This window comes from Mesocricetus auratus, unplaced genomic scaffold, assembly GCF_017639785.1.
Source record: "Mesocricetus auratus isolate SY011 unplaced genomic scaffold, BCM_Maur_2.0 Super-Scaffold_100676, whole genome shotgun sequence".
Classification (NCBI taxonomy): Eukaryota; Metazoa; Chordata; class Mammalia; order Rodentia; family Cricetidae; genus Mesocricetus; species Mesocricetus auratus.
The window spans coordinates 77,763,357-77,790,465 of NW_024429266.1; the positions used below are offsets into that span (position 1 = coordinate 77,763,357).

The 27,109-nt window shown below is 43.8% G+C and overlaps 1 protein-coding gene across 1 annotated transcript in view; it reads left to right on the forward strand.

Moving 5' to 3' along the window:
- The first annotated feature begins 11,419 nt into the window (after window positions 1-11,419).
- Window positions 11,420-27,109, forward strand: part of Phlpp1 (PH domain and leucine rich repeat protein phosphatase 1) — a 185,303-nt gene continuing 169,613 nt past the window's right edge. Inside the window, exon 1 of the mRNA XM_040739368.1 lies at window positions 11,420-13,194. Coding sequence (XP_040595302.1) covers window positions 11,718-13,194 — 1,477 coding nt within the window. The 5' untranslated portion in view covers window positions 11,420-11,717. The remainder of the gene's footprint in view (window positions 13,195-27,109) is intronic.

Here is a 27,109-nt window from a genome sequence, read left to right on the forward strand (position 1 = left end):
AGTAGCTAGGCTCTGTCACCTGGACCTAGTACTCCTCCTTCATCCCTGGGGACTTATTTTCCCCATAGCAGTTCAAATGAGTGATGGACAGCTTTTAAAAAGAAACAGTAACAACAAATGGAAACCCTAAATGTGCAGTTTCCCAGACAGATGGGCCCACATTACCCAAGCATTATGGGGGACTTGCTGAAGGACAGACTTTGGAGCTCTATTATTGGTCTCAGAAAGTTTGTGTCTGGGGTGGTGACTCAGTGGATAAGAGCAATTGCACTACTGTGAACAGACTTTGAATCCCCGCATCCCAAATAAAAAGCTAGGCATGGCCCTAAGCTCCCCTAACTCCAGCACTGGAGGGCTCACTGGCCAGACAGCCAGTCTCACTGTTGCAAGGCAATGGGGCAGAGAACGATGGAGAAGAAAACTGATACCCTGCTCTGGCCTCTACATGGATATACATGGGCACACACACCTGCATATTCACATGCATGCACCACAAGCATCTCTCTCCCCCCCCGTGTGTGTGTGTGTGTGTGTGTGTGTGTGTGTGTGTGTGTGTGTGTCTGTCTGTCTGTCTGTCTCTCTCTCTCTCTCTCATACATGTGCATTTATATGCAAACACACACAGCTTGGGTTTCTACCTTGGCTTTGCTCCTTTCTAGCTATGTGACCTTAAAAAAACAAAAAACACGGAGCCTTTCTGAGCTCTTTTCCCAGTGGGACCACCTTGACATTCAGAGGGGTCAAAGATATTAAATGAGAAGATAAGAGTGTGCAGTTGCCTATAGAGGTCAAACACATCAGGTCCACTGGAGCTGGAGTTCTAGTTAGTTGTGAACCTCCTGTGTGAATACTAGAAACCAAACTTGAGTCCTTAGTGAGAACAAACGCACTCCCAACCGTGCCCTCCATTTCTATCAGTCAAACCGGGTCACCCTACCCTGGCATGTTATAGGTCCGTGACAAGTGTTTCCTCATTTGCACTTCCTCATGAAGTCATCTAAATTGAGCTCCAGACAGTGCCTTATTTAAATGTGGTTTGAGTGGTAGAGAGAGACAGAGATGGCAAGTTGCATTGTGTGATAATTATTAATTCTACAAATAGAAGTGCATCAAATGCTAAAAGAAAAGCTCAGCCGTGGAGGCGCAGGCCTTTAATCCCAGCACTCCAGAGACAGAGGCAGACGGACCTCAGAGTTTGAAGCCAGCCTGGTCTTCAGAGTGAGGCCAAGGACAGTCAGGCCTACACAGAGAAACCATGAAAAGAAAAAAAGCATTCTTATCTAGAAATTTAAGATTGGCATGTAGCTCAGTGGTAGAACACTCCATGGATGTGTGAGACATTGTGTTTGAGTCTCACCACCAGCACAACCAAGCGAGGAGATTACATATTTGTGGACTGTTAACAGCAACACTGAAGAGTCTTTTTGAGAAAAGTAAGCTAGGAAAATGCAGCTATCCCGTGGCTTCTGCTACGTTAGGATGCAAGAGGAGCTATGAGAGCATTGTGCACACTGGGACCTTTGTTTATATCTTCTGTGTCGAAATTATTGGTCTCACACCTAAAGTGATTTTTAAAGTCCTCTCTTAAATGGTGTATATTTATAATCCATCAGCCATTTTAAATATCTGTTAAAATTATCTGAATTTAGCAATTTGGGATACTGCATAATTTTTCCCGGGAGACAAATGTCTAGTTCTCAGATAACAGGCCCAAATTCACAAGCATCCAAGCATATCTCACTGAGCAAGGGGTTTACTGGGGCTTCTTACAGGAGCAGAATGACTCAAGGCACTTGCATTCCCGAAAAGTGCACATAGCACAGTGATGACTTACAAAAGCTGCATCACCACAGTTCCCTGGACAGTTTGCAGGCAGCTCCATTGAAGAGTTTCCCGTCTCCCAGCAACTGAATCTTGGTTATATCACCTTGAGGAGGGAGGGGCTTCGTGAGCCTTGTAAATTTCCTTAGTTTTCTGAATCTTATGAGTGCTTCCCTCCGGGAGAGAATATTTCAATGTGGAAGAACTATAACATGTGACAACATAGCCATTAGAGTCTTAGAAATGGGCAAAATACAGGAATTCAAATAGAAAACTATACAGCTGATCTTTAAAATACCTTTGTTATGGAAAATGCACGTCTGGAAAATACATAAGACAGGAGTGCCTGGCTGAACACACTTATGTGAAGCAAAGACTCAGAAGTACACTGAAGTCAAGAAATGAACACTGGGCATGTGCCTGGGGCTGCAGGCTCCCTTTCCCACTCACAGCCTTCATTCCCCTGCTCCGTTTGTCTTACTCCGTTTCCTGTCGCTTCGGCTCCACCCTCTCCATTGACCATAGGGATGAGTTTGGCTTGTTCTTGAATTTGATACAGAGCTGTGGCATGTCTTGGTTCTATCCCTGTGAAGAGACACCACCACCACTCTGATAAGGAAAAGCATTTAATTGGCACTTGCTTACAGTTTCAGAGCTTTAGTTCATTGTCATCATGGAGGGGAGAATGGTGGCATGCAGGCAGATGTGGTGGTGGAGTAGCTGAGCATTCGATACTGGGATCCACAGGCAGAAGGAAGAGAGCCATTGAACCTGGCTTGGCCTTTTGAAACCTCAAATCCCAATCCCAGTGACACACTTCCTCCAACAAGGCCACACCCTCTAATCCTTTCAAATAGTGCCATTCCCTAAGCATTCAAATATACGAACCTATAGGGGCCATACTTATCCAAATCACATATGGGGTTAAATACTCATGCTCCTTAGCACTTGGTGGAATCCCATAAAACTATTGTAAGCTGAAAATGTGGTTAGTACTCTTCATCAGCCGTGCGTCTTTGGCTTTGGAAACACAGTACACTATAGAGCAGTGGTCCTCAACCTTCCTAACGCTGCAGCCTTTTAATACAGCTACTCATGTCGTAGTGACCCTCAACCACACAATTATTTTCAGTTCATTACCATGATTTTGCTGCTGTTATGAATCGTAATGTAAATAGCTTTGGAGTTAGAGGGTTGTCAAAGGAGTCGTGACCCACAGCTTGAGAACCACTTCGGTAGAGCATTGGCTGTGGACCCTGGAGGTCACATGGCTGGAGGTGTGCTTTGTTGCTTCTGGTAGCATCTCAGGATGATACATACATAAGCACTAGCCTGGGAGAAGACCCAAGTCCAAGAGTGAAGGCACAGCTTCTGAGCATGAACATCACTGTCTCACCACCACAAAGTGAAATACAATCAAGGCAGGTGCTGTCTTCTGTGTTCCCTCACCTGGCTTCTTCTGTGACATGTTTGCAAGCGTCTTCACCTTGCTGGACACTGGGACAGTCTGTTAGTCTTTGCTGTCCATCAGAATCCCCACTGGGACCGTGCCACCATCTCCTTACTAGTATTTCAGGTTAGGGTTATGTTGCATCTCTTTACCCAAAGACTGGGCTTTTAGGTTATTTCCGATTTTGGTACTAGGACCTTGGGGCCCACATCCTTCCAAGAGCAGAGGATTCGCTTTTGTGATCTGACTGGCCAGTGTGAATGAGACCCATCCAGGATCCTAAAGCATAAACTGATGAGTTCATTGGCATTGGGGATCAAGAGTTGTGGGCTTCTCCCACCCTGGTTCTTGCTCATTTGACAAATCCATATTCCAAAGAACTGAACACCCAGCAGCTGTCTTAAATGTCAAGCAAACCTGCTGTTACTCTGAATGCATTAGAAATCTTTTAAATGGCAAGAATCAGTATTAACATTCTTTTTTGTTTCAAATTAATAGCATCTAAATGAGAAGATCCCTGCTTTGTGACTCACAGAAGCATTTGCCAACGTTCCAAATTAGACAATTTTGATTTTAAAATGGAATCAGAAATTTATAGCTTGTGGTGTAAGACATTTTAAAGACACTGCTCAGTTCAGTCCTACTCACACCACACACTCGTAAATAAATCAGCCTTCTTGAGGTCAGAGTCCCCCCAAGGCCATGCTTTACCACGATAGAACAGAACTGCTTGTTCCCAACTTTGAATCCTAGATATTGCTTGGGTTTAAAACTGTAGCTTGTGTAGAATACAGAGTGTCAACTCTGTTGTTTTTTAGCATCGATCTGTTGCTTTATTAATATGGTCACTGGGCACACACCCCTGCATAAGTCTCTTTGGATCTCATTTTTACAGCAGAGACATGGTTAGATCACATGGTTCAGCACTAGTGAGTGCAGGAGTCATGTTTTATAACAAGGCAATGCCCATGGCAACAGAGGGCTGGAAATCATTGAGCTTTTGAAGCCACACTCTTATTTTACTGTAACTGTCTGCTCCTGGCTATAGAATGGTTAAAGACAGCCTGGGAGCTGTGGGGTTACGGTCCCCTGAGGCCAGTCTGAGATCTAGTATTGCCCTGTTGTAATATCAGAGGGAAGAGTTTATTATAAAGTTAACCAAACTGATTTTAAAGTACCACCCTTTATGTTGAGATTCACCTTTCTTTGGCCTGTTTGCCAAAGTGCTTAAGAAAAAAGACACAACATATTTGTGTTTATTTGAAGATATAGGGAGGGCAATGGTTGGGCTTTGTTTACCATCACATACCCAGTTCCCTACTTCAGACCTGACTTGTGACAGAAACAACCCTGAGATGAACAGTAAAGATAGCAATCCCAGCTTAGTTATGGAGGGTGCCTCCATTCTCCAAGTCTGAGGGCTGCAGGATGGCTCCGCAGGTGAAGGCACTTGCCTCCAAGCCTAATGATTTGAGTTCAGTCCCCAAAACCATATGGTAGGAGAGACCTGACTCCTACAAATTGTGTCGTACACACACCCGCTCACCAACCCCCATTGCTGCCATTTGCTACACAGCTCAGGGATTGCTCTAACTGGGGTGAGGAGGAATGAAGAAACTACACTTACAGAAAAGCTGAGATTAGGTGGGTTGTATAGTCTGCTGAAGATACACCAGCAGCCTGGAAACTTGGCACACTTATGTTATATATCTGAATGGAAGAGGTGGATTTATTTTATACAGTCAAAGAAGGAGGGGGTAGCTAATCTTGGTAGGAGGATTCTATAGGGGAGCAGCATTCAGCCTTTATGGGGAGAACAGTATCCAGCCTCTATGGGGAGCAGTCTCTGGCCTCTATGGGGAGCAGCCTCTGGCTTCTATGGGGGAACAGTCTCAGACTGTAAACACCAGGAGGTAGACGCTGTAGAGGATACTTTCAGTATACACTGTCAATATCCACAAAAAGACCAGGGAAGGCTTTTTTGCAAGGGAAGGCACTAGGGCCCTTGATGCCCATGCTTATGCCAACAATACACATTCACTTAGAACTTCTGCTCCCCACAATCCAGTAACTAAGTGAATATAATATAATAGTAACCTCCATTGCTGGTGGGAGTGCCAACTGGTTCAGCCACTTTGGAAATCAGTATGGAGATTCCTCAGAAAAATGGGAATAAACCTACCACAAGACCCAGCAACTCCACTCTTAGGCATATATCCAAAAGATGCCCATTCATACAACAAAGATGTCTGCTCCACTATGTTCATAGCAGCTTTATTTGTAATAGCCAGAACTTGGAAGCAACCTAGATGTCCCTCACCCAAAGAGTGGATAGAGAAAATGTGGTACATCTACACAATGGAGTACTATTCAGCAGAAAAAATAATGGAATCATGAGATTCGCAGGCAAATGGATGACACTAGAAGAAACCATCCTGAGTGAGGTAACCCAGTCACAAAAAGAGAAACATGGCATGTACTCTCTCATATATGGATTTTAGACATAGATCTGGGGAGTGCCAGCCTACAATCCTATGGCCAGAGAGTCTGGGAAACAGAAACTTCATTCAGTGGCTGATCGAAGAAGAGGCAGACTCCTTGGTTAAGTACTGAGCTGAACTCAAGAAAGCCAGTAACAGAGAGGGAGGACTGATGATCAAAGGGATTAAGACTGGGCTGGTTTAACCCCCAGAAACAGCTGACCAGACAAAGGTTAACTCTTGAATCCCAGGCATCAGCCTGGGAATCCAGCATGGGACTGATCAAGACCCCCTGAATCTGGGTGTCAGTGAGGAGGCCTAGGGAATCTATTGAGCCTTGGGCAGCAGATCAGTACCCATCCCAAATATACACACGGACTTTGGACTCCCATAGAACAATGTGAGGTGCACTCTCACCCTGAACTCTTGGGGAAGGGTCTAGGCCCTGCCCTATATGAAATGACAGACTATGGACACCCCCATGGAGGGCCTCACCCTCCCTGGGGTAATGAGGGGATAACGGGGGGGGGTGGGGGGAGGGCACGGGAGGAGGGGAGGGAATGGGAGAGGGACCTGGAACTGACTTGTGAAGCAACCTTGTTTCTTATCTAAATTTAAACTGGAAAATAAAATATAAAAAAATATAATAGTAAAGTTTTTTTCAGACTGATGTTCCTGAAGAGTGCCCTAAAGCATCTATTGTAGTAGGCTCAATGTTTCTCCCCAGTTTATGTATACATAGAACTTACAGAAGTAATCTAGTTAGGATGAAGTAAAAAAAGGGTTAGGGCGGGCCCTGATTCAGGGACTACTGTCTTTCAAGAGCAGAACTCCATGAAACAGAACCAGGGAGAAGGCTTCATGATGGTGCTACAACCAAACAATGCTGACGAGCACCAGAAACTAAAAAGAGCAAGCAAGACTGCTACCGCCTGCATTTCGACTTTGAACTTCTGATCTCCAGAATCTCGAAGGGATGGATGCATTCCTGCCATCTTGAGTCACTCAGCTCATAGCACTGCATCCTTTTCAGGGAGGCCAGGCTACTGGGTGTGTCAGAGGGCAGAAGGAAAGGTAAGATTACCAGGGAATAGTGGCATCCCTTCTAATCTCTGCACCATGGAGGATACCTAGCTGCTTCCTCAAGGTAAAACTGAGGACTCATTGTCTATAGAACACTTTTCTATTGTTGTCATGGAACCAGAAAATGCTTTGGTATGATGTAGTAAGGGTATTTGTTAGGAATCTCAATCTCTCTCTCCTCACCCTCTCTCCTTCCCTCCTCCTCCCTCCCTTCTTTCCTCTCTTATTCCCTCCATTCCTCCTTCCCTCACTCCCTCTCCCTTTCACCTCGAACTCACACATGAACACATGAGCACACGTGTGTGCACAAAACACACAGAAACACTAAAAAAATAGAGATGGTTATGGTGTTAAAAAGATTCACTAAAATCTGAAAGATTATCAAGCCATCTCTATAAAATGGACTATGAAGCAAGACAGTGGCAATCTCAGAGCCTGACAGAATTCACACTGGAAGTTTATTAGGGAGTGTATGACTTCAGAGAGACCACATGGTCTCATCCTGCCACTGAACAGAAAACATTAATTCAGTTTGGTCACCTGGGACCCATTTAGTGCACTAGAGCAGTAATTTGCTAAATGGGTCCCTCATAGTAAAATAGAATGATTAAAGACTGAGCAATTTAGGATGGTAAACCACTAGTAGCTCAAGGGATATACAAATGTGAAGCTATAATTAGATCCCTTGTTCAAAATGTACAAACTAAATATATTACACGGTATATTGTATCTTTCTGAGTTTATTTCTGGACACAGCTGAGCCCCTAACAGTTCAGATAGAAACTATCCCAGCTATCAATTCATGCTTCCATTAAAATTCCAACTGTTGTAATAGAAAATAATTTCAAAGGTGGTTTCTTTTATTTTAGATGTAAGGACGCACCCAGGGTTAACCTAGAGTTATAAACCATCCCGCAGCAGAAAGTAATGGAATATTGCGTTTTTGCTCTCTGAATTTAGCTGTGGAGATATTTTAGCAAGTTGATAACCTTTACATCTGACGTTTCTTGTCAGGATTATCTTTTAGCTTTTTAAGCTGTGATTCTTTGGGGCTGGTAATGTGGCTCCACAGATAAAGCCACTTGCCTCTAAGTCTGACAATCAGGGTTCAATTCTTGGGATGCACATGGTGGGTGCTTACTACACCTGTGGTTAGTCCTCTGTCTTCAGTATGTGCACCAGGGCACACGGTTTAAAAAAAGATGGAATTCTGTTTTGTGCCTGCTCAGGAGGAGTAGGAATACCTGGGTTCAAGCTCCAAAGCGAAGTGATTAGTTAGAATGTGTGGCAGGCAGAAGTAGCAGATTACATGCCTGGAATGCTTCAAAGGGTAGGGCAGAGTGTGAAATGCTGTGGGTTACAGTGATGCTTTCCCACCCCAACTTTTTGAAGCTGCCAGGAAAAATTATAAAAACAGAAACAAGATCCTTTTTATTCATAGCAAGTGTATAGTTTGGGCTGGTACAGAAGTCTGAGTGATATTCTACGTTACTAGAAACTTCCATGCTTAAGTTCCATTGCTCTTTATCAATTTGCTATTTCAACCACAGGGTTCTGTTTTATCTTGTGTTACAAGGATGTCTACTCTTTCAGAAATTCTCATTTTCTTTCTTTCCTTTCATATCACTATTTAGTCTCTTCAGGAAGGTTTAGGATCACATTGTGGGCGTTTCTTGCCATTCTTGCTATTCCTACCAGCGGGATTCCTGAGAAGTATTGGGATAGGCCATTTTTCAGATTACAGATTCTATGCACGAAATCTGGCAAAACTGCATTTGTTTTACATCTGCTTTAAAAAATATTTTCTTGTAGCACTAATTCCAATTGGTCTTAATAATAAAAACTCAGTCAGATATTGGGGTTAAAGCCGAAGATCAGAGAAGCAAAGAGGCCAGCCACTAGAGTTCTCACCTCTACCAATGCTTAGACCCAAAAAGCGACCCTGTCCTCAGTGTGACTGCAGACTGCATCTGTCTCCACCAAACCTCAGACTGCACTGAGCTCCTGTCTCCTCCCGCCTTACATTCCTCTCTAGTACTGGGATAAATTCGCAGGATCCCAAGCGCTGAGACCCTGAGACCATCTTTGTGTGAGCTTTGTTTCTCTTTTAGATTGGACAAATTTCATGTAGTTCAAGATGGCCTTGAATTAACATGAGATTGGTCTACCTCTGTCTCTCGAGTGCTGGCATTAAAGGTGTGTACCACCACTGCCTGGCCTCTCTGGCTGACTAGTATGGCTAGTTTTGCACTCTGATCTTTAGGCAAGCTTCATCTGTCAGATCATAAACACAATGCCACCACATTTTCTTGACAACTTAATTTATTATGCGTATGGGTATTTTGCCTGCATGTATGTCGTGCATTTCATGCATACAATGCCCCCAGGAGGCCAGACTAAGCATCGGATTCCCTGGAAGTAGAGTTACACATGGTTGTGAAACACTATGTGGGTGCTGGGACCCGGAACCCAGGTCCTCTGCTTGAGTAGCCAGTGCTGACAGCTGCTCAGCTGTTTCTCCAGCTCCAACACCCATTGTTCTTCTGTGTGGTGGGGATACTTTACTTTTCTTTATTTGGAGATGGTTACTTTTCTCACTGCTGTAGTAAGCACCTAACAAAAGGTTGTCAGGTACCTCCATAGGAAGGGCATACTCTGGCTCACAGCTGGAGGGTAGAGAACGTCATAGCAGAGAGGATATTGTGGCCTGAGCACAAGACAGCTGGGCACACTGGATCTGCGGTCAGGCCACTTGCAGTTTAGGTGTTAAACCTTTCCGAAATCACCCTCATAGACACACCCAGAGGTATTTCCCTGGTGATTCTAAGTCCGATCAAGCTGGATTTAATAAAGTGAGTTAATTCATTGCTCTAACAGTGTCTGGTAACTATGACATCTTTTTTGAGACAGGGTGTCATGGTGTAGACCAGGCTGGCTTCAGACTCTCAGACATGGGACATTCTCTGTCTCCTGAGTGCTAGGATTAGAGATACTGCCACTCAGGTTTACTCTAGCTGCACACCCACATATATATGTGTCCATACACCTATATATACACATATATTGTGTGTATACACATATGTATATATATATTATGTTACTATAATATTGCCTGCCTCCTCTCCCAGGGAGGAGTTAATCTTTTAAAGAGACTTATTTTATGTAAATGAGCGATGGTCTGGAGTACGTCTATGCATCACACAGGTCACTGTCTCAGAGGGAGCTCTCATATGGGTTCTCTGCAAGTGGTGCCCATGCTCTTAGCCATCTCTCCGGATCCAGAAATAGGACTTTAAAAGGATATGGGAAATAATTTTTAGGAATTCCAAGAATTATTGAAAAAATATTTTTTGTTCTGGCGGCTTTCTCCATCCGTCTTCAATGAAACCGTGTAGATAACTTATAAAACAAGGTGCCTTGACAGGCGTTTCAGTTCTTGAAATGAAGGCAGGTCCCGGATGGTACATAATTAAAACTCTCAAATGTGAGTATCTAGGTTTATAAAGCAACCAGGGGAGCGGCAACTCAATGAACAAAGTTCACTCAATTATTTCAAATAGTAAGTTGCCGGGGACCTGCTTGTTTCAACCAATAAAAAAGTAAGTTTTCAGATCATACATTGTAACAGGAAACAAACAACAAAGGTGAGCTCAGCACCGGGGAGGCTGAGGTAGGAGGTTTGGAGTTTGAGAGTAGGCTATACTGGGAGACTTTGTTTCAGTAACCCCTCCTGAATCTACGATCTCACTTCCTTCTACGTCCACTGCTTTCTGTGTCATTAACCTCCTTTTAAACTGAAAACCATCGGGATACTCGGGATACAAGAGCCCAACCAAGTCCTTAGCTATTTTTGTCCCAAAGCGAGGGATAAGATGGGTTTAATTTTAGCGGTTTCCACGAAGCACGTTCAACCCCCTTCTAAAGAAGATTTTGCAAACGCCGCTAGTCTTCCTGGGCCTTGGAAAGGTCAGGAAGACCAGGCCAGTGATGCTGGGGACTGTGTATTTGAGTCTCACACAAAGCCTTGACTACAGCTTAGAGTCCCTGAAGGCCCGCACTTTCAATTAGCCGGGAAAATAAAACTCATCTGTAAAGCTGGCGAGGAGCAAGTCAATAAAAAACGCCCATCCGGCCGAGTTCAACAGCAGAGGGCACAACACCCACCAGCGACTGGCTGAGAGGGTGGGCAGAATCTGACGATCGCTGGGTCTTGTAGTTCGCTATTGGTCTCTTGTGCATGCGCTCCCGGGATCTGAACTACAACCCCCACAATGCATTGCCTCTCCCTCTTGCCACCTCACACCACCTCTCCTCTGGTCCGCGGAGAAACCTCCTGGGGAAACAGCCCCGCCCCGCCCCCGTACGCACGCGTCACGTTTGTTTACCCTGAGGCTCCGCCCCCAGACTCCCGCTCTCCCCGCTCCGCCCAGGAATGGCGTCATGCCTTGGCAAAATGCATATTCATGAGCAACTCCGCCCCGCCCGCCTTCCCGCGCTTCATTAATATTCATGACTCGAGCCTGGGCCGCAGCTCCCGGGCGCAGAAGCTGTCCGGCAGCGGGCGGGGCCTGGCGCTGGGGAGCCCGCGGACCCGCGGGGAGGGCGTGTGTGTGAGTGTGAGTGAGTGTGTGTGTGTGTGTGTAGGGAGGGGGGGACGGTGGCGGCGGAACGGGCGGGCGCGCGGGATGGAACACCGAGACACCGACGGAATGCTCCGGATCGCCACATAATCCTCTGGAACGGCCGCGCCGAACGCCATCGGCGTCTCCCTTCTCCGCGTGCCGCCGCCGCCGCCGTCTCCCACCTTCGTCTCACCTCCTCCTCCTCCTCCTCCTCCCGCTGCTGCCTCCGGAGCTGGGGGGGCGACGCGAAGCCCCGCGACGATGGAGCCCGCCGCCGCAGCTCCGGCACAGCGACTCGCGGACCCGGCGGGTGAGGACCGAGCCCCGGCGGCGGCGGCGGCGGCGGCCGAGGGCGCTCGGAGTCCGGCTCCCGCGCTGAGCGTGGCGGCCGCGAGCGGCGGGAACGGCGGCGCGGCGCGAGAGCAGGCCCCCTGCGAGGCGCCGCCGGGGCCAATGCCCGGCCGCGCGGGAGGCACCGGGCGCAGGCGGCGGCGCGGGGCACCTCAGTCCTCGGCCGCTGGGGCCGTCCCGGTGCCCGCGGCCGGCGGCGGCGGCGGCGCCAATTCGCTGCTGCTGAGGAGAGGGCGGCTGAAGAGAAATCTGTCGGCCGCCGCCTCGGCGTCCTCGTCTCCGTCCTCGGCGTCCTCGGCCGCCGGCGGCCTCCCGGCCTCCTGCTCGGCCTCGGCGTCTCTGTGCACCCGGAGCCTGGACAGGAAGACGCTGCTCCTGAAGCACCGGCAGCTGCTGCAGCTGCAGCCGTCGGACAGGGACTGGGTGAGGCACCAGCTCCAGCGGGGCTGCGTGCACGTCTTTGACCGCCACATGGCCTCGTCGTACCTGCGCCCTGTGCTCTGCACGCTGGACACCACGGCCTCCGAGGTGGCGGCACGGCTTCTGCAGCTGGGCCACAAAGGCGGCGGGGTGGTGAAGGTGCTGGGCCAGGGGCTGCCTCCCGCCGCCGCCCCTGCCGGCAGCGATCAGACCGCGGACGCCGGACTCGGGAGGGACGTGGAGCCACCGCCCTCGAGTGGCACTCCCGGTGCTGTCGGGGTCCCCGCGCGCGCGCCTCCCGCCGATCTGCCGCTCCCCGGGGGCGCCTGGACCCACCGCGCACCCCGCGCCAGCTCCGCGCCCTCGGACTCCAGCCCCGGAGAGCTGTTCGCGGGTGGCCCCGGTTCCCCGCCTCGCGCCCCGCACCCGGCCTCCGACACAGAGAGCTTCAGCCTGAGCCCCAGCGCCGAGAGCGTGTCGGATCGGCTGGACCCCTACAGCAGCGGTGGCGGCTCCTCCTCCTCCGAGGAGCTAGAGGCTGCCGAGCCGGCCTTGGGCTCGACCGGGGCTCCTGGGCCGCCGTCCCTCCGTCCCGGCCGCACCGCTCAGCCTCGACCGCCTTCCCCGAAGACCTCGCCTTCCCCGCAGCCGAAAGCCCCGAGGGGGGTCGATGGCACTGGCGGGATGGCCGCCCAGGGTCTCAAAGAGGACAAGGCGGTGGCGGCTGCAGCTCCAGCCGGTCCTCTGTCGACTCCGGGGAGGATCCGGGAGACCGCGCAAAAGACGACTTCGCCGCCTTCCCTGTATGTACAGTTTCATGGAGAGACTACCCGGCGCCTAGAGGCGGACGAGAAGCCATTGCAGATCCAAAATGACTACCTCTTCCAGCTGGGATTCGGGGAGCTGTGGAGGGTGCAGGAGGAAGGCATGGACTCGGAGATTGGCTGCCTCATCAGATTCTATGCAGGTAAGAAGTTGCCCGCGCGTTGCTGTGTGCTTTCCAGCCCTGGCAGGGAGCGATGCAGGATTCAGGGGGCCTGGTGAGTCTGTCTGATACCCCCTTTCTAGCTTGTTCACATGCCGTCTGTGGAAGTACTACATCGAGCATTCTTTGAATCTGCAAGCTGTAGTTGAGTGTCCAGGGCTGAGCTTGGAAACCAGGTGGATGGGGTGACAAAGTCACCTGGAAATACAGGAAACAGGTTAACACCTGAGAGAGGTAGCAGCCCGTAACTGTAAAGGTGCTTCCTCCAGGCCGCTGCTCTGGCTCACTGGGTTGCAGACAGTTTGGGATTTCAGGAAACTATCTGACGTTTGTTATATGGACAGAGGACAGCGACCAACGAAAAATGTCCCTGGATGCCTTGCCTCTCTCTGTTCAGCTGTCACAGTTCCCCCTTTGTAGACAGAGTGATTCCCTTGTTTGTTCCACTGTCTGCCATGCTTATTTCCTCTCAGAGTCCTCTTAGGCACCTGCTTACCCGAGAGCCTTTATGATCAGAACAGACTGGAGCTCATCGTGTTGGTGCTTACTGCCTCTCTGATAGGACTCCTTCAGTATCTGTCCAACCTGGAGCCAAGTTACATGGCTGCTGGTTATCCTACCTGAGTTTTGTGAGCTACGTGTGTTCTCCCTCTGCTTTGGAGTTCTCTCTGTTCAAAGTAGTTAGCCTAGGAGGGTTAGCACTTTAGGTGTTGTATGGAAAGGTGTGTATGAAAAATAATGCTAACAACCTCAAGACTCCAGAGCTGTTTTTCCATTTGTGTCCTAGCTGCGGTTTAGTTTGCATGAATTAGTCTTTAACACCCATATAGAAATATGCAAGACAGCATCCCTGGAAGAGGTGTTCCTCTAACTTCTGTTGAAGTTTTTCTGAACTTAGGTGGATATTTTGATTAATATTTGCCTCATAAGTCAAATTGTAATACAGTAGCATTTTCTTGGAGATAGTGTATTAATGGATGATAATTTAATTTTTTTTTTTTTTGGCCCAGAAAAGTGTAGGAGCAGCAACTGTTGTCTTTTTCTTTCAGGACTCGTGTAACTTGTGAAATATCTCTTTGCAAAGGTGTCAAATAGTCACCACACTTGGAAGGGAGAGTATTTTAAGATGAGAATGATAATCTTTCTTAATACATAGAGGGAAATGGTTATAAAACAAGGTGTATGCAATGGAAAATATTTGAGCATGCTTTCATATATGGAGGAAGCTTTTCTCTCTGCTTTGCTCACGGCTGGATAGGTTGATTCAGGATAAACATTTGTGGGAAAGGTTGGGTGTCCTGAAGTTTATCTTGGATTCTCTTTGGTTGTCTTTTCTGTAGTGTTTAAAATGTTCTGAGTGGGCTAGAAGCAATTTGTTTTTATTCTTCATGCTCATTTTAAAAGTGATCTGATTTCTGGTTAAATCTTAAATTTCTGGTGCGGCTATTTTAATCTTTTTGTTTATGAGAAGTAGTAATTGTTACCTCCCTCAGAACCTACTGCTGTATTTCAGTGAGCACTGCATAAACAGATGCAGGCGTCAGTGTGTGTATGCTCATAAAAATAACCAATAAAGTGAGGATGCCCCACACAAATTAGTGTTCAGGAACACAGCCTGCTGAACCTGAAGCCTGTGTCCATGTGTTCTACAAGGAAGGTGTCTGGTTGTCTTGTTTTGGCATTTAAGCAAAGCTGGACTTACTTTAAGCCTAAACCAATGTACTGAGCATGGCTGAACTGTTGTTTGTCATAGAATAAAACTCAGCATCACTAGATGCTATTTCAGTTTTCACAAGGATGTGTGTCGCTAACAGAAGGACACTGCCGGAAGGTGCTCTCATATATCTGAACATTGTCAGGACATATGGTAAAGGCTTACCCCAGACTGACGACAGGTTCCTAGAAATTGCTTCTGTGCTCCAGTGGAATACAGGACAGCCAAAAGGAGGGTGTTGTGTTCTATTAGTGCTTTTCCATAGGGAGAGAATAATTCATGTGTAATAAGTGAGTTCCATGAATAAGGCACTGGGAAATTCTGTATCCATTTGCTGCAATAATTTTTCATATTTCCTAGTTTTGAATTTATTGTTCCATGTCTTTTCTAGTGGAGTTAATAGCTAGGAAGTTTGAGACGGCCTGACAATGTTTTCCTATATTCAAACCGAGCACATTATCACTCTCCGTGTTCTTACCTTCTCAGCCACCGTGCTTATTTTCACAAAGCTTTTGTCAACCAGAGGACTTCTGTTCTCTTGAGGGCCACTGTTCAATTAAATTTCAGTGCTTACAGTCTTCCTCAGGTTGTTTAAGGCTTTGAAAGCTATTGGTGGTACTTTGAATGGTTAAATATTTATTTGGGTAAGGTAAAAATTAAAGTCTTTACTCGAAGTCAGTATTGGATAAGAAGTACAATCTAATTGCAGTTACCAAAAACTTAGGTTGAAATTGTTACTGCTGCTATTACAAAAGCATTCTTTGAGTTTTAAAATGTGAGGAAATTCAATTGGTGTTATCTAATGTTACACTGAGTTTAATTATGCTAATGTTTAATTTCCTTAAAACAGTCATACTCCTTAACTTGTACCTGAAAGAGTAATTTTAAGTTAGAAAAAAAAAATCAGGAATTCAGTTACCTGACCTAAGTTATGAATGCCTAGGCCTGAATGAGCTGCTTTGTTTAGGGCTCCTGGGGCATATATATGTCATAGGGCAGTAGTAAACTCGTATTTAAATCTTTTCCATCACTTTTATTTTTGCTCTAGTAAAAATTATTTCTGCTTAGTGCAAGCTGGGTATAGCAACAGTGAAAGGTTGTTGCCTGACTGGAGAGCACAGCTGGCACCTAGTGAATCTTGGAAGATGTGTTTGTGTGGGCTTCCTTGGGGTTGCTTGGGAGTCTGCCTCCTCCCCTTCTCATATTTCTATCCTTTCTCTCTTCTGGGAATGCTCAGTCCTTACATGATTTCCTGCATGGAAACTAAGAAGGGCGGTTAGTTAGCATCGGCAGTGTATTGACAAGCAGGTTCTTATTACTATAATTACAGCACTACTGAGTAGTGCAGTTTAAATATGTGACTCCAGTGTGTGCTTCAGTAGTGCTTTTAAGTACAAAGGGCTTTCATTTATTTTGTTGTTTTTTTGTACTTTACACTTTGTTATGTTCATATATTTGTTTTTCGTATGATGTGTGTGGTATCTTTTAACTATGGTTTGATGAAAACTGTACATAGAAGTTTATTGTCTTAAAAAATATTAAAGGGCTTTCATATAAATGGTCTCATTTGTCTTTTCAAGAACCATTAGGGAGGAGTCCCTGGTGTCAGTCCTCTTTTCAGATGGAGATGGCACATTGACGATCTGATTCTTGCTGAGGGTTTTCAGCCCCTGGAAGAGCCTAGACTAGGGAGCAAAGATCCTCTGTGCAATTCAACTCACTTTCTATGAATTGGTGCTGAATTTCATTTACACTTGAGTTTCCGCTAAGAGCTTTCAGAAAATATGCTGTGTTTATTGGTAATGAGGTGCTATTATCGGCCAGTCCTGGGTGCTTCCTCGGAAAGTGCAGATGACTATTTTTATACTCACATGGCCTTTAAAAATGTGAAGAACATGGATTGACAAGTAAGAGGAGTACAGAAAGTATTAAAGTATTCTACATATTCTGGTTATAAATCTCGATATTTAAACTTGATAAGGCTTATGTAGTGATTACATTTTGTACAAGTATTCTTTGTTAAATCTTTATTGGGAAGTTATCTGAACAGATAATTTGAGAGTGGGTTTTATGACCACTTCTTTTAAAGCAGTGAAGATACCCAGAGCTTCTCTGTTTGAAATTTGAATTATCATTACTCTTAACAGTAAATAGGGTGTTGTTGATACTCTACCATTTTGTATTCTTAGGTTGTATTTAGCCTTTATTCTCTGAATTTCAGTATGGTGTTTTGAAAGTGGTGGTGGTTTTGTTCTTACAAAGTGAGTGTAGAGAGGAGATAGGCTAGATCAGCCTGTGGAAGTCTCGGGTTACATGAGTTAACTCTTTCCTGAGGTAAGATTAATCAAGGGTATGCACCTAGCCTGTGAGGCTCAGAGGTCAATCCACACTGCCAGCACAAACCAAATATTGTCAAATCAGCTGCCTTAAATGGTTGTGTAAGATGTGTTTGTTACTGTAGTCTTATAAAATTGAATTTAGCTTTTGATTTATTAGGAAGGTAATATTCCCTGACATTATAGAGGATGCATGCCTTGTATAGATCTTGGTAGTTTTGCTTAACATTTGAATTAAATTTGTGTAGTTTGTTAGGCAGCTGGTTGAGTGCGTCCTGATTCTTTTGACTTCCATCCTGTTTGGGTCCCCAGGGATGTATTAAACACATACACACACACACACACACACAGAGGCATTTCTCCCATGGCAGATTTCAGATGTGCCGCATACTATTAATATCTTTCTTTCACGTGACTGAGCTCTGTGGACTTTTAGAGAACAGTTTTCCCTCAAAGTTTTCCTAGAGTTAATAGCTCGCATTTTTCAAAGGCCTCTCTTACCTCAACTTTGAGATTAATTTAATGAGACATCTGTCAAATGAGGCATCTTACATTTAATGATTTTGTTATGTGTCACATTTCATACCATTCAGTCTGCTGGGCAGGAGGAGGCTTAATTGTGAATTCTGAAAGTCCACTCAGTGGGAAAACCGTCTCTTTAAAAACACCCAGCATTTGTGAAAATTAGAAAGAGGTTTTATCAAAATGTCTCTTGACAATGTGGGCAGATAAGACCTCCTTCACCCGCCTTGAGACTGTTCCGCCCCTTAATCACATCCATCTGCTGGAGCATTGGCACCCAGGCTTTGGATCCAGCATGGTGTCCCTGTACCTCTAACTGGCACTGAGGATGCACACAGTGGCCCTCTCCTTCTGATTGGCACTGAGGGTTTGGCCCCGCATAGTGACCCTGTCCTTTCTAAGGCAGACCCTTTGTATTTACCTTTGGTTTTCTAGAGACTGTGAAAACAAAACACACCAAACACCTGCCACGTGAAGTTTTAGGTATTTTTAGCCTAAGGCTATTTGACTGCCTGTTTAGATTTACATTAAGCCTCAATTAAGGATTTAGAAAATTCTAGTAAGCTGAAAACTCACAGGTCTGGAAAGAATGGATTTTAATGGTACTGTGATTAAAGGACATTAGGATATTTGGTTAGCTGTGAAATAGCTTTTTCAAGTTATGTCATACAGTAATTTTTATTAAATATGATAGTGGTCACCAGTTAACAAAGTAGAGCTGAAATTTTTTGGGTGTGATGTTTTTCTTGTAAACATGAGTTGTCCTGTAACACTTTGTAGTGTGTTGGATGGAAACAAAGCATAGTTGTCCTAAGTATTTGTGTTGAAATATTTTCTCATTGTATCTTTATATTTGATACTGTTTATTCATTGTAGCACACTTAATGATAGAGTCTTGTTGAATGAGGTATACATCTAGTCGTTTCTGCAATTGTAGCACTGTGTTAAAACTGGGCAAAATATTTGAATGTAGTATATAGTTTGCGTTTGAAAACATAAATATTTCAGCAAAAAAGGAAAAAATTTCCAAAATTTTTGGCATAAAGTTTTCTAAATGAAGCTTGACTAAAGATAAATTAGTTTCATTTCCAGATAATATATATATATAATGCATTCAGTTGAAGATTGAATATAAATTGAATATAATTTAGTTGTGAACAATTTCAATAATCAGGGAAAATTCTGTTTAGAAATTTAAAGCATAAGTGAATTTGAATGAGAGGTTTGTTTTCCCCTTATATTTTCCTAATTTTTTCAAAGCAGGACTTAGTTTGTCAGTATTTCTGACCCACATGTTGGATGAAGAGCACTTGGAGACAGGGTCTTTTCATATTCCTGCCTCAGTTAATAGGTTACAGCATTTGGGCTTTCTTGTCGAGTACCAGGCCTGTTTTTAAATATAGCAACAGTAAGCATGATGTTTGCTGGTTTTCATTACATATTTAATATTTACTGGGTTGTGTATTCAGTTTACTTCTGATACAATATTGACCCTGCGTTTGAGTTTTTTTTTTTTTAATATTTAGTTTTTGAGCTTTACTATGAGAAATGTATCCCTTGGGAGAGCTTTCTTTTTTCAAGGGCATGGCTAAATGTAGCCTTATTGCTACATTTGTTTTTTTGGGGGGGGTTTGGCTGATGCTCTGTGTATGTTTTGGGGGACAGAGTAAGTAAACTGTTTCTTATCAAAATACAAAACTTGGGGGGGGGGGGGTAAAAGTCCCCTCCTGTTTCATAGTCTGCTGGGGAGGAAATGGTACTGTGTTTTGGAGAATTCATTTTTTTCTGAGAGTTGTTAACCTTGTTTTAAATTTTTTGTTTGTTTTTCAAGACAGGGTTTTTCTCTGTGGCTTTGGAGACTGTGCTGGACTAGCTCTTGTAGACCAGGCTGGTCTCGTCGAACTCACAGAGATCCGCCTGCTTCTGCCTCCCTAGTGCTGGAATTAAAGGCATATGCCGCCGCCATCGCCTGGCGCTGAGAGTTGTTAAACATGATATGATTCGGGGAATTCATTTTTTTCTTCCTGAGGCTGAGAGGATGGAATCCAAAGCCCTTGATACATACTAGACAGGAGTGCTACTCCTCTCAGCCCTTGTTTTTGTGAGTCAGGTCTTGCTAAGTAGCCTAGTCTGATTTTGAAATGTTCTGCCCCTGCTGGGATCACAGGTGTGAGCTAGCAGAACTTCCCTGGATATTCATTGTAACGTATGCTGGGCTGGGATTTCCTTATCTGTAAAACAATGAGTTTGGAAGTAGGGTGAGTCCACTATCTCTTCTGACTCTTACATTTTGAGACCCTATTAGCAAGCTTGATTTTAGATAGATTTTAAAAGTTGTGGTTGTTTGGAGTGCTGTATTGTTGGTTCAAAGCTGTCAGCTCATCTAGAAAGGGCTTACATCTAATATATTATAGTTTGCAGTCAGAGCAGTTTTCTGTTTGGATAGGATTCAGATGAAAGAACACAAACAATGTTTTATTTATCCTCTCCATCATTAATACTTCCCAAAGTAGAATCTGTTATGCTAGAGGTAAAGTTATTTTCTTAATTGATTCATAAAGTTTCACAATCTGGTTTATATAGCTTACTGTAATATTACATGTAGAGGAACCTCATTGTGCACCTGAGAAAGAGAGAGAGAGAGAGAGAGAGAGAGAGAGAGTTTGTGTGTGTGTGTCTGTGTGTGTGTGTGTGTCTGTTTCTGTGTGTAGGTACCCATGAAAGCCAGAAGAGGGCACCAGGGATGCTAGAACAAGTGTTATAGGCAGTTGTGAACTTCCCACAGTGTGGATGCTGGGAACTGAATCTGGTTAAGCAGGTGTGCTTTAACCACTGAGCCAGTCTCCATGTCTGGTTGGTTAATTTTAATTCAAGGTGAGCTTTGTGCCTGTATTAGTACCTACCGATGGCAGGAAAACCACTAAAAGAAAATGAAAATTCCCACTACGTTTATCAGATTACGGAGTTCATGAAACCGAGATAATTTAGCATAGTTGTATTTTACTAGTTGGGGACTGTAAACTCACATGTGTCATAGTTCAGGATCAGTGGTAAGTGATAATAAGTCAGTATCAGAATTAAGAGCACACCCAGATTTTGGTATGTGCTCCAGTGTCCTTTTCCCCCACAATGTGAACTTGTAAGGTTAACTATATTTAGATATTCTTTATGTTTTATTCAATAGAAGGTTTAAAAACCGTTCTTTATGTATTTTCAGGTTTCTTTATTACCTATTTCTTTCTAATCAGTGCCTTTGAGAGGTGGCATATCACTGTGACAGACTGTAAGGGAGAACCTGTAACTGAGAAGCATCCAAATGGGGACTCTGCACAGAGGGAAATTAGATTTCATCCTTGATGCTACCTACCAATTGGGAGACTTAGGATAGAACTTACAACAGGTTGCTGAGAAGAGGCTGAATTTTAGAATATCAATGCTGGCTTGCTTCAGCTTTGAAGCTGAAGAAGTTAGAAGTATGGAAATGTTGGAAAAAGAAATGATGCCTTTAATTTCAGCACTGGGGAGGCAGAGGCAGGTAGATCTCTGTGAGTTTGAGGACAGCTAGGATAACACAGAGAAACCCTGTCTTGAAAACAAAACAAAAAGGTAAAAAACTGAATCAGTAGAAAAAAATTAGAATAGGTTTGATAAGCAGGTTTCTCTCAAAGTATACATGTACTAACATATTCCATATTAATTGTAATGTTTATTAATAATTTCAATTAAAATATTTTTACTTAAAGTGAACTGTTCAGCTTTTTGTTACAATACCTGTATTAAGTTCTGCTGAAGTATCTGTTCATGGTTCTATCTTTGTGTAATTTGAACAGTTGAAAACACTTTGTTCAGTGACCTTTGTACTTCGGTTGTATTGATTTTTGAAGTCTGTATCATGACTTATCCTTTGGGAGGTATCTATGATTTGTGGTAGCAAAAACATAATTTGTGAGTTCTGGAATCAGATTTCCAGGTATTTTTATGGATATGAGATTTTTTGCTAATGTATCTCCATTTTAATTTAGTCCTGTGAGCAAAAGTTTTAGCCTTTCTGTATAGAGGTTAACTTATTCAGTTAATTGATTCCCTAAAGATTACTGTTTGTTTTTACTGTGAGAATAGAAACCTTTTTCAAAGTACAGAAGCATAGAAGGGTAAGGTTACATTGCATCTGGAAGATTTAGTGTGTATCCTAGAGGCTGAAGCAAAGGAGAATTCCTCTTGATGGTCTCTTAGAAAGATGGGGTTGCTGGGCTGATATCCAGATTTAAATAACAAGGAATTCTTATGCATAAATACTGCTTGAGTTAGCAGACGTGTACTGACACACACACATGCACATACATGTTCCCCACTGTGTTTTTAGGTAGGTGACAGCAGGAGTCATGGTTGTATTTGTGGGTGAAGTGTATACTTGAGGTCTTCTTGGGGAAGAAAAAAACCTTAACAAATTGTTATTTGCATTAATTTGAATGTTGACCCCCCAACTTGAATGTTTTTTTTCCACCTTAGTGTTATAGTGTGAGTGCCTGTTTATGTCACTAATCTGCTGTTTTGGGAGGGTGATTTTGTTTTGATGATTTATAAATCTCTTTGGGAGGTTCATTTAGGGAAAAGGTTTCTTTCCCAAATCACTAATACTTTTGTTATCCATCCCCATCTTACTGATCTTTTCCTCTGAGTTCCTAGATCCTGTCATACTTAGGCATGCCTTCCTCATCCAAAGATTGGAAAACAGTCCTCTCTGATGTTCTTGCTGTGATTTCAGTTATCTATCTGTTGTTTGACTAAATAGGAAAGTTGTCCCCACATTTTTTATTAATTGTCTTCTTTACTCATTGAAAATGCTACTGTTTCCAAGAGAATCTTGTTTTTAACTTCATAGGAAATCCAGATTTATGTTATGAAGCAATTTTGGTCCAGTAACTTTTGAATTTGTTGAGGAAAAAATAGAGAACGAAGGCTGTTCAGTCAATTTACTACACCTTTTGTTTCTATGCTTTCATTTCCCATTGACCATTACTTAAAAAAAGACTTATTTCTGTGGAATGTATGTGCACTCCGTGTGATGTGCCTGCAGAGGTGTCCTTCTTTTTCTTGACATGGTAGCCCTGGCTGTCTTAGCACTTTCTATGTAGTCCAGGCCGGCCTTGAATTCACAGAGATCTGCCTGCCTCTGTTTCCCAGGTGCTGAGATCAAAGTCCTGTGCTTCTCCCCCGCTGCCCACGCCCACCTTCGGTGAGTGTTAAAGCCCTGAGCCGTCTCTCCAGCTCCTACCACTATCACTTGAAGTGTTGAACACAAGGACTTACTAGGCTGTCTCCTCGTGTGGATTCCTTAGTGTATCAGAGTGTCAGAGTGGCTAGGTTGGGAGCTGGGCTGCAGGTGCAATGTAAATACTGTTTGGATATAGGTTTTTCATTTATTTATCAAAGTCACTTTTACATTTATATCATAGTATTTATCGTGTCACATGTGCGTATGTGGTTGCAGAGGTCAGAAGACAACTTGCAGTAGTGTCTTCTCTCTACCACGCAGCGTCCAGGATGGAACCCAGGTAGTCACGTGTGGTGGCAAATACCTTTACTCACCTTACTTGCTGGCCCTAATGGCATTTGAAAAAATACACTCATGTATATAGTGTATCTTGGCCATATCCATTCCTCCTTCCCCTTTACCTAAAGAAAATTTAAAAACGTGATTCTATGTTTCAGATTTGAACTCTTGGAATAATTTCCTTTTGATTAGGCCTTAATCTCAGTTTCTTATTTAAATTACAGAAAATTCCTCTATTTCTCTTTCTGGAGAAATCTGAATTACCTTGATGACTGTTGTGAAATACAAATGATTTGCCTTTTGAATTAAGAAAAAGGAAGGCTAAGACACCTTTTGAAATCAGTAGGCCTGACTGCCATTGGAGCTTTGAGGTTTTCTCTGGTTGGCCTGGGAAGGAGGTCCATGGATAGTGATCATGACTGATCATAATTATTACTACTGTGTTTTGGGCTTAGGGATTGAATTCAGGGCCTCGTGTGTGCTAGGCAGTGTATGTTGCACTTGAGGTGACATCCCAAGCCCCTGATGATTTAAGACCTAGGAGATGACTTAGTCAGTAAAGTGCTTGCTTTTCTAGCAGGAGGACCCAAGTTAGATCACATAGAACCCTCAAATGCTGGGTGTGAGGAGGACTTACAGTAGTGGCCAGCCAGGCTAGCCTAATTGGGGAGCTCCAGGCCCATCAGAGATGCTGTTTGAAAAGAGTTAGGTGGTGTTCTTGAGCATAACACCTGGTTGTCCTCGGCCTCTGTGTGCATTTGTACCTGTGCTCACACACATATTTAAAACCATGTAATTTGAAAGAACTCTGGCAGGTTGTAGTGGTGCATGCCAGTAGGATTTGATCAGCCTGGGCTACACTTTTAAAATCCAAAACAATACAGAGAAAACCTGTCTCGAAAAAAAACAAAAACAAAAAAACAAAAAACCAAACAAATAAAAAAAGAAAGAACTCTGATTTGATATAGCAGGACATTGTGATACTAGGACCAGTGTTCCCTTAGAACCTGCTGTACTTGAACTCCTAGAAATGATGAAGTGGTTTTTAATGGGGATGGAGGAAGGGTGAAGCAACGATGTTGAAGTAGATTTAAATTAGAGCTTCTGCTATCGTTGGGCACCAACCTTTTATAGTCTAGTGACCAATTCCTAAGAATCCACAAGATATAAGTTGTACTGCTATTGGGCTTTTGGCTTTACAAGATTTTACTTGGTAGAGAAGTAGGTTCCTTTTCTGCATAATTATTTTAGCCAAGGTCTTGCAGTGTAGCCCAGGTTGACTTTGAACTTGGAGCAACCCAACCTCAGCCTGCTAGGTACTGGGATTCCAAAACAGTTGGCCATGGTCTTTTAGTTGTATTGCTGAGTATCACTTCTCGGCCTTTTGGCTAAGATCAAGTGTAGTTGTATTGCTGAGGTTCCAAGTTGCCATTGCTGAAAGTAGACTGTAGATTTGAATACATTCGTGTTTTAAAGACAAATTACTCACACCCATTGCTCTGAGATACTAAGTGAAATAAAACTTTAGTTGACAAACTGATTTAAGTTTTTGTGCAAGTGTGTTTGTTTGCTTTGAACCTCTGTGATAAAGCCCATGAGCAAAGTAACTTTGGGAGGAAAGGAACTTCATAGCTTACAGTTTTTCATGAGGGAAACTGGGGGCAGATCCTGAGGCAGGAATGTGGAGGCAGGAACTGAAGCAGAGGCCAAAAGGAATGCTGTTTTTTGGTACAGAGTGGCACCACCCACGGTGGGCTGGGCCTCCCATAGCAATCAATCATAAATGAAGAAATGCCCAGAAACATGCTTGCAGACTGTTGAGTGAAGGCAGTTCTTCAACAGAGGCTGCCTTCCCTAGAGGACTCCAGCTTGTGTCAAGTTGACAGATACCAACCCGAGGTCACATATTTAAACTGCCTCACCATTGTTGTGTGCTACTGTGTAGCTTTAAAAATGTATAGTAGTTATTGTTTAGCAAACACATCTCAGCTTGAGGGCTTGTATCCGCTTCTTTATAAATGTTACCTAATTTAGTCCTCCTCATAACCCCACGAGGTAGATAATGCTGCCCCTCAGTATTGCGGATGCACAGACTGAATGACGAGTTTGTAGTCTGTCTGGATTTGTATAGAGAGCAAGGCAGAGGTAAAATTTAGATCTATGTATGTATCTGATGCCAGGGTTAGTTAGTTCACTAGTAAGGGTCCTCTTTGTTGTTTTTAGGGAGTATAGACTTGGAGCTCTTTAGGGTTCCAGGCTTGAGTTCTGCTCTGCTCTTTCACTTTCTACTGCTCAAGGTTGTTGAGGATCTAATGGGATGTGAATGGCAGTGCCTAGGAACACAGTGTTACAAACGGTACTAGTTAGTCACACATTGCCAAGTTCTTTTTGGCGGGAAGAGCATTTACCTGTGTTTGACTGTGAGCCTCTCCACTTGATGTGATGCCTGTAAGTGTTTTAACCTCCCTCGGCCTCATTTGTCACAGGGAGAAAAGGTGATTAAAGAAATCCATCTGAAGGAACTTTGTGAGGTTGAGCTTTGAGGGTATATGTGGAAGTGCTTTGTAAACTGTGAAGTGTTACATAAACATGCTTCTATTATTTTTGGCGATGGTAAATTGCCACAGATGTTAATGAGTGTTAATTAGGGCTCATTAAGGAAGATGGGATATACTGTTGTTTGGCCCTGATGCTCGGCTGGAGGACCGGATTCAGTCAGTATTTGCTATTGAATATCTAAGACATCAAAGGTGTTTTTAATTAGAGGTAGCTGATGTGATCTGCCAACCATGTTTGGAATACTTGTAGACTTGAGGGCACTTTTTGGAAGCATGGTAACATTTATAACTTAAAGGTGATACTTTTAAAGGAGGCATGGCTTTCACAGGTTACTCTAATAGCAGAAAAGGAGAGGGTGCACTCTGGGGAAGTGAGGGCCCAGAAGGAATAATGCTGCCTTAGTTCTGGCATCCTGACTTGTTTAGAGCGACCGTAGGTTTTGGCCCAAGGTCCAGGCAGACTGTTAGGGCTAGCCATTCCAATTTCATCTTTAAATTGGCCAAGTGCTCCCCTAGGCATGTAGGCATTTTTATTTGTTTGAATTATTTGGGGCATGCTTTTATATCATGGTTGTTTAGTGTCTTGGTTCTGGGGAGCATCTATTAACTTTGCTCTTTTGGTTAGATGTGAATGTGTGCATGTTGAGGTTGCCCTGAAGCCTTGCTGCGGTCCAGTTATACTGAGAGACATTTTCTTCTTTTTCTAAGGCCTGTCATGTTTATTTTTATATGGGTTTATGAATCTTTATGGGAAATGCTATGTTTACCTTTTGAAATAAGGCATTTTAATGCCATGTATTGACCACATTAATGTAAAATTTGAGTAATAACAAACTGGTCATGACCTGGTACTTTAAAAAAACTCTTAGGCTTTTACTGTCTGAAACTTCATGGGCCATATTTTTTCTTTATTGTGTTGTCTAGGAACAGGTACAATTCTTAGGTGTTCACATAAGAAAAACCAACTTACTGACTTTTTCTTCCTGGCTATGACACCTGTACTACACAATTGGTAGGGTATGTGTTTGTGTGCATGCATGTGTGTGTAGGTATGCATGCGTGTATGTATCTATATATGGATGTATTTATATGTGTATAAGTGTATATACATGCATATACATATATGTCTGTGTATGTTTGTGTGTGTGCATTACACAGCAGGTGGAGGACAACTTTCTGCTCTCATTGGCAAGGTGAAATCTTTGTTAATGAG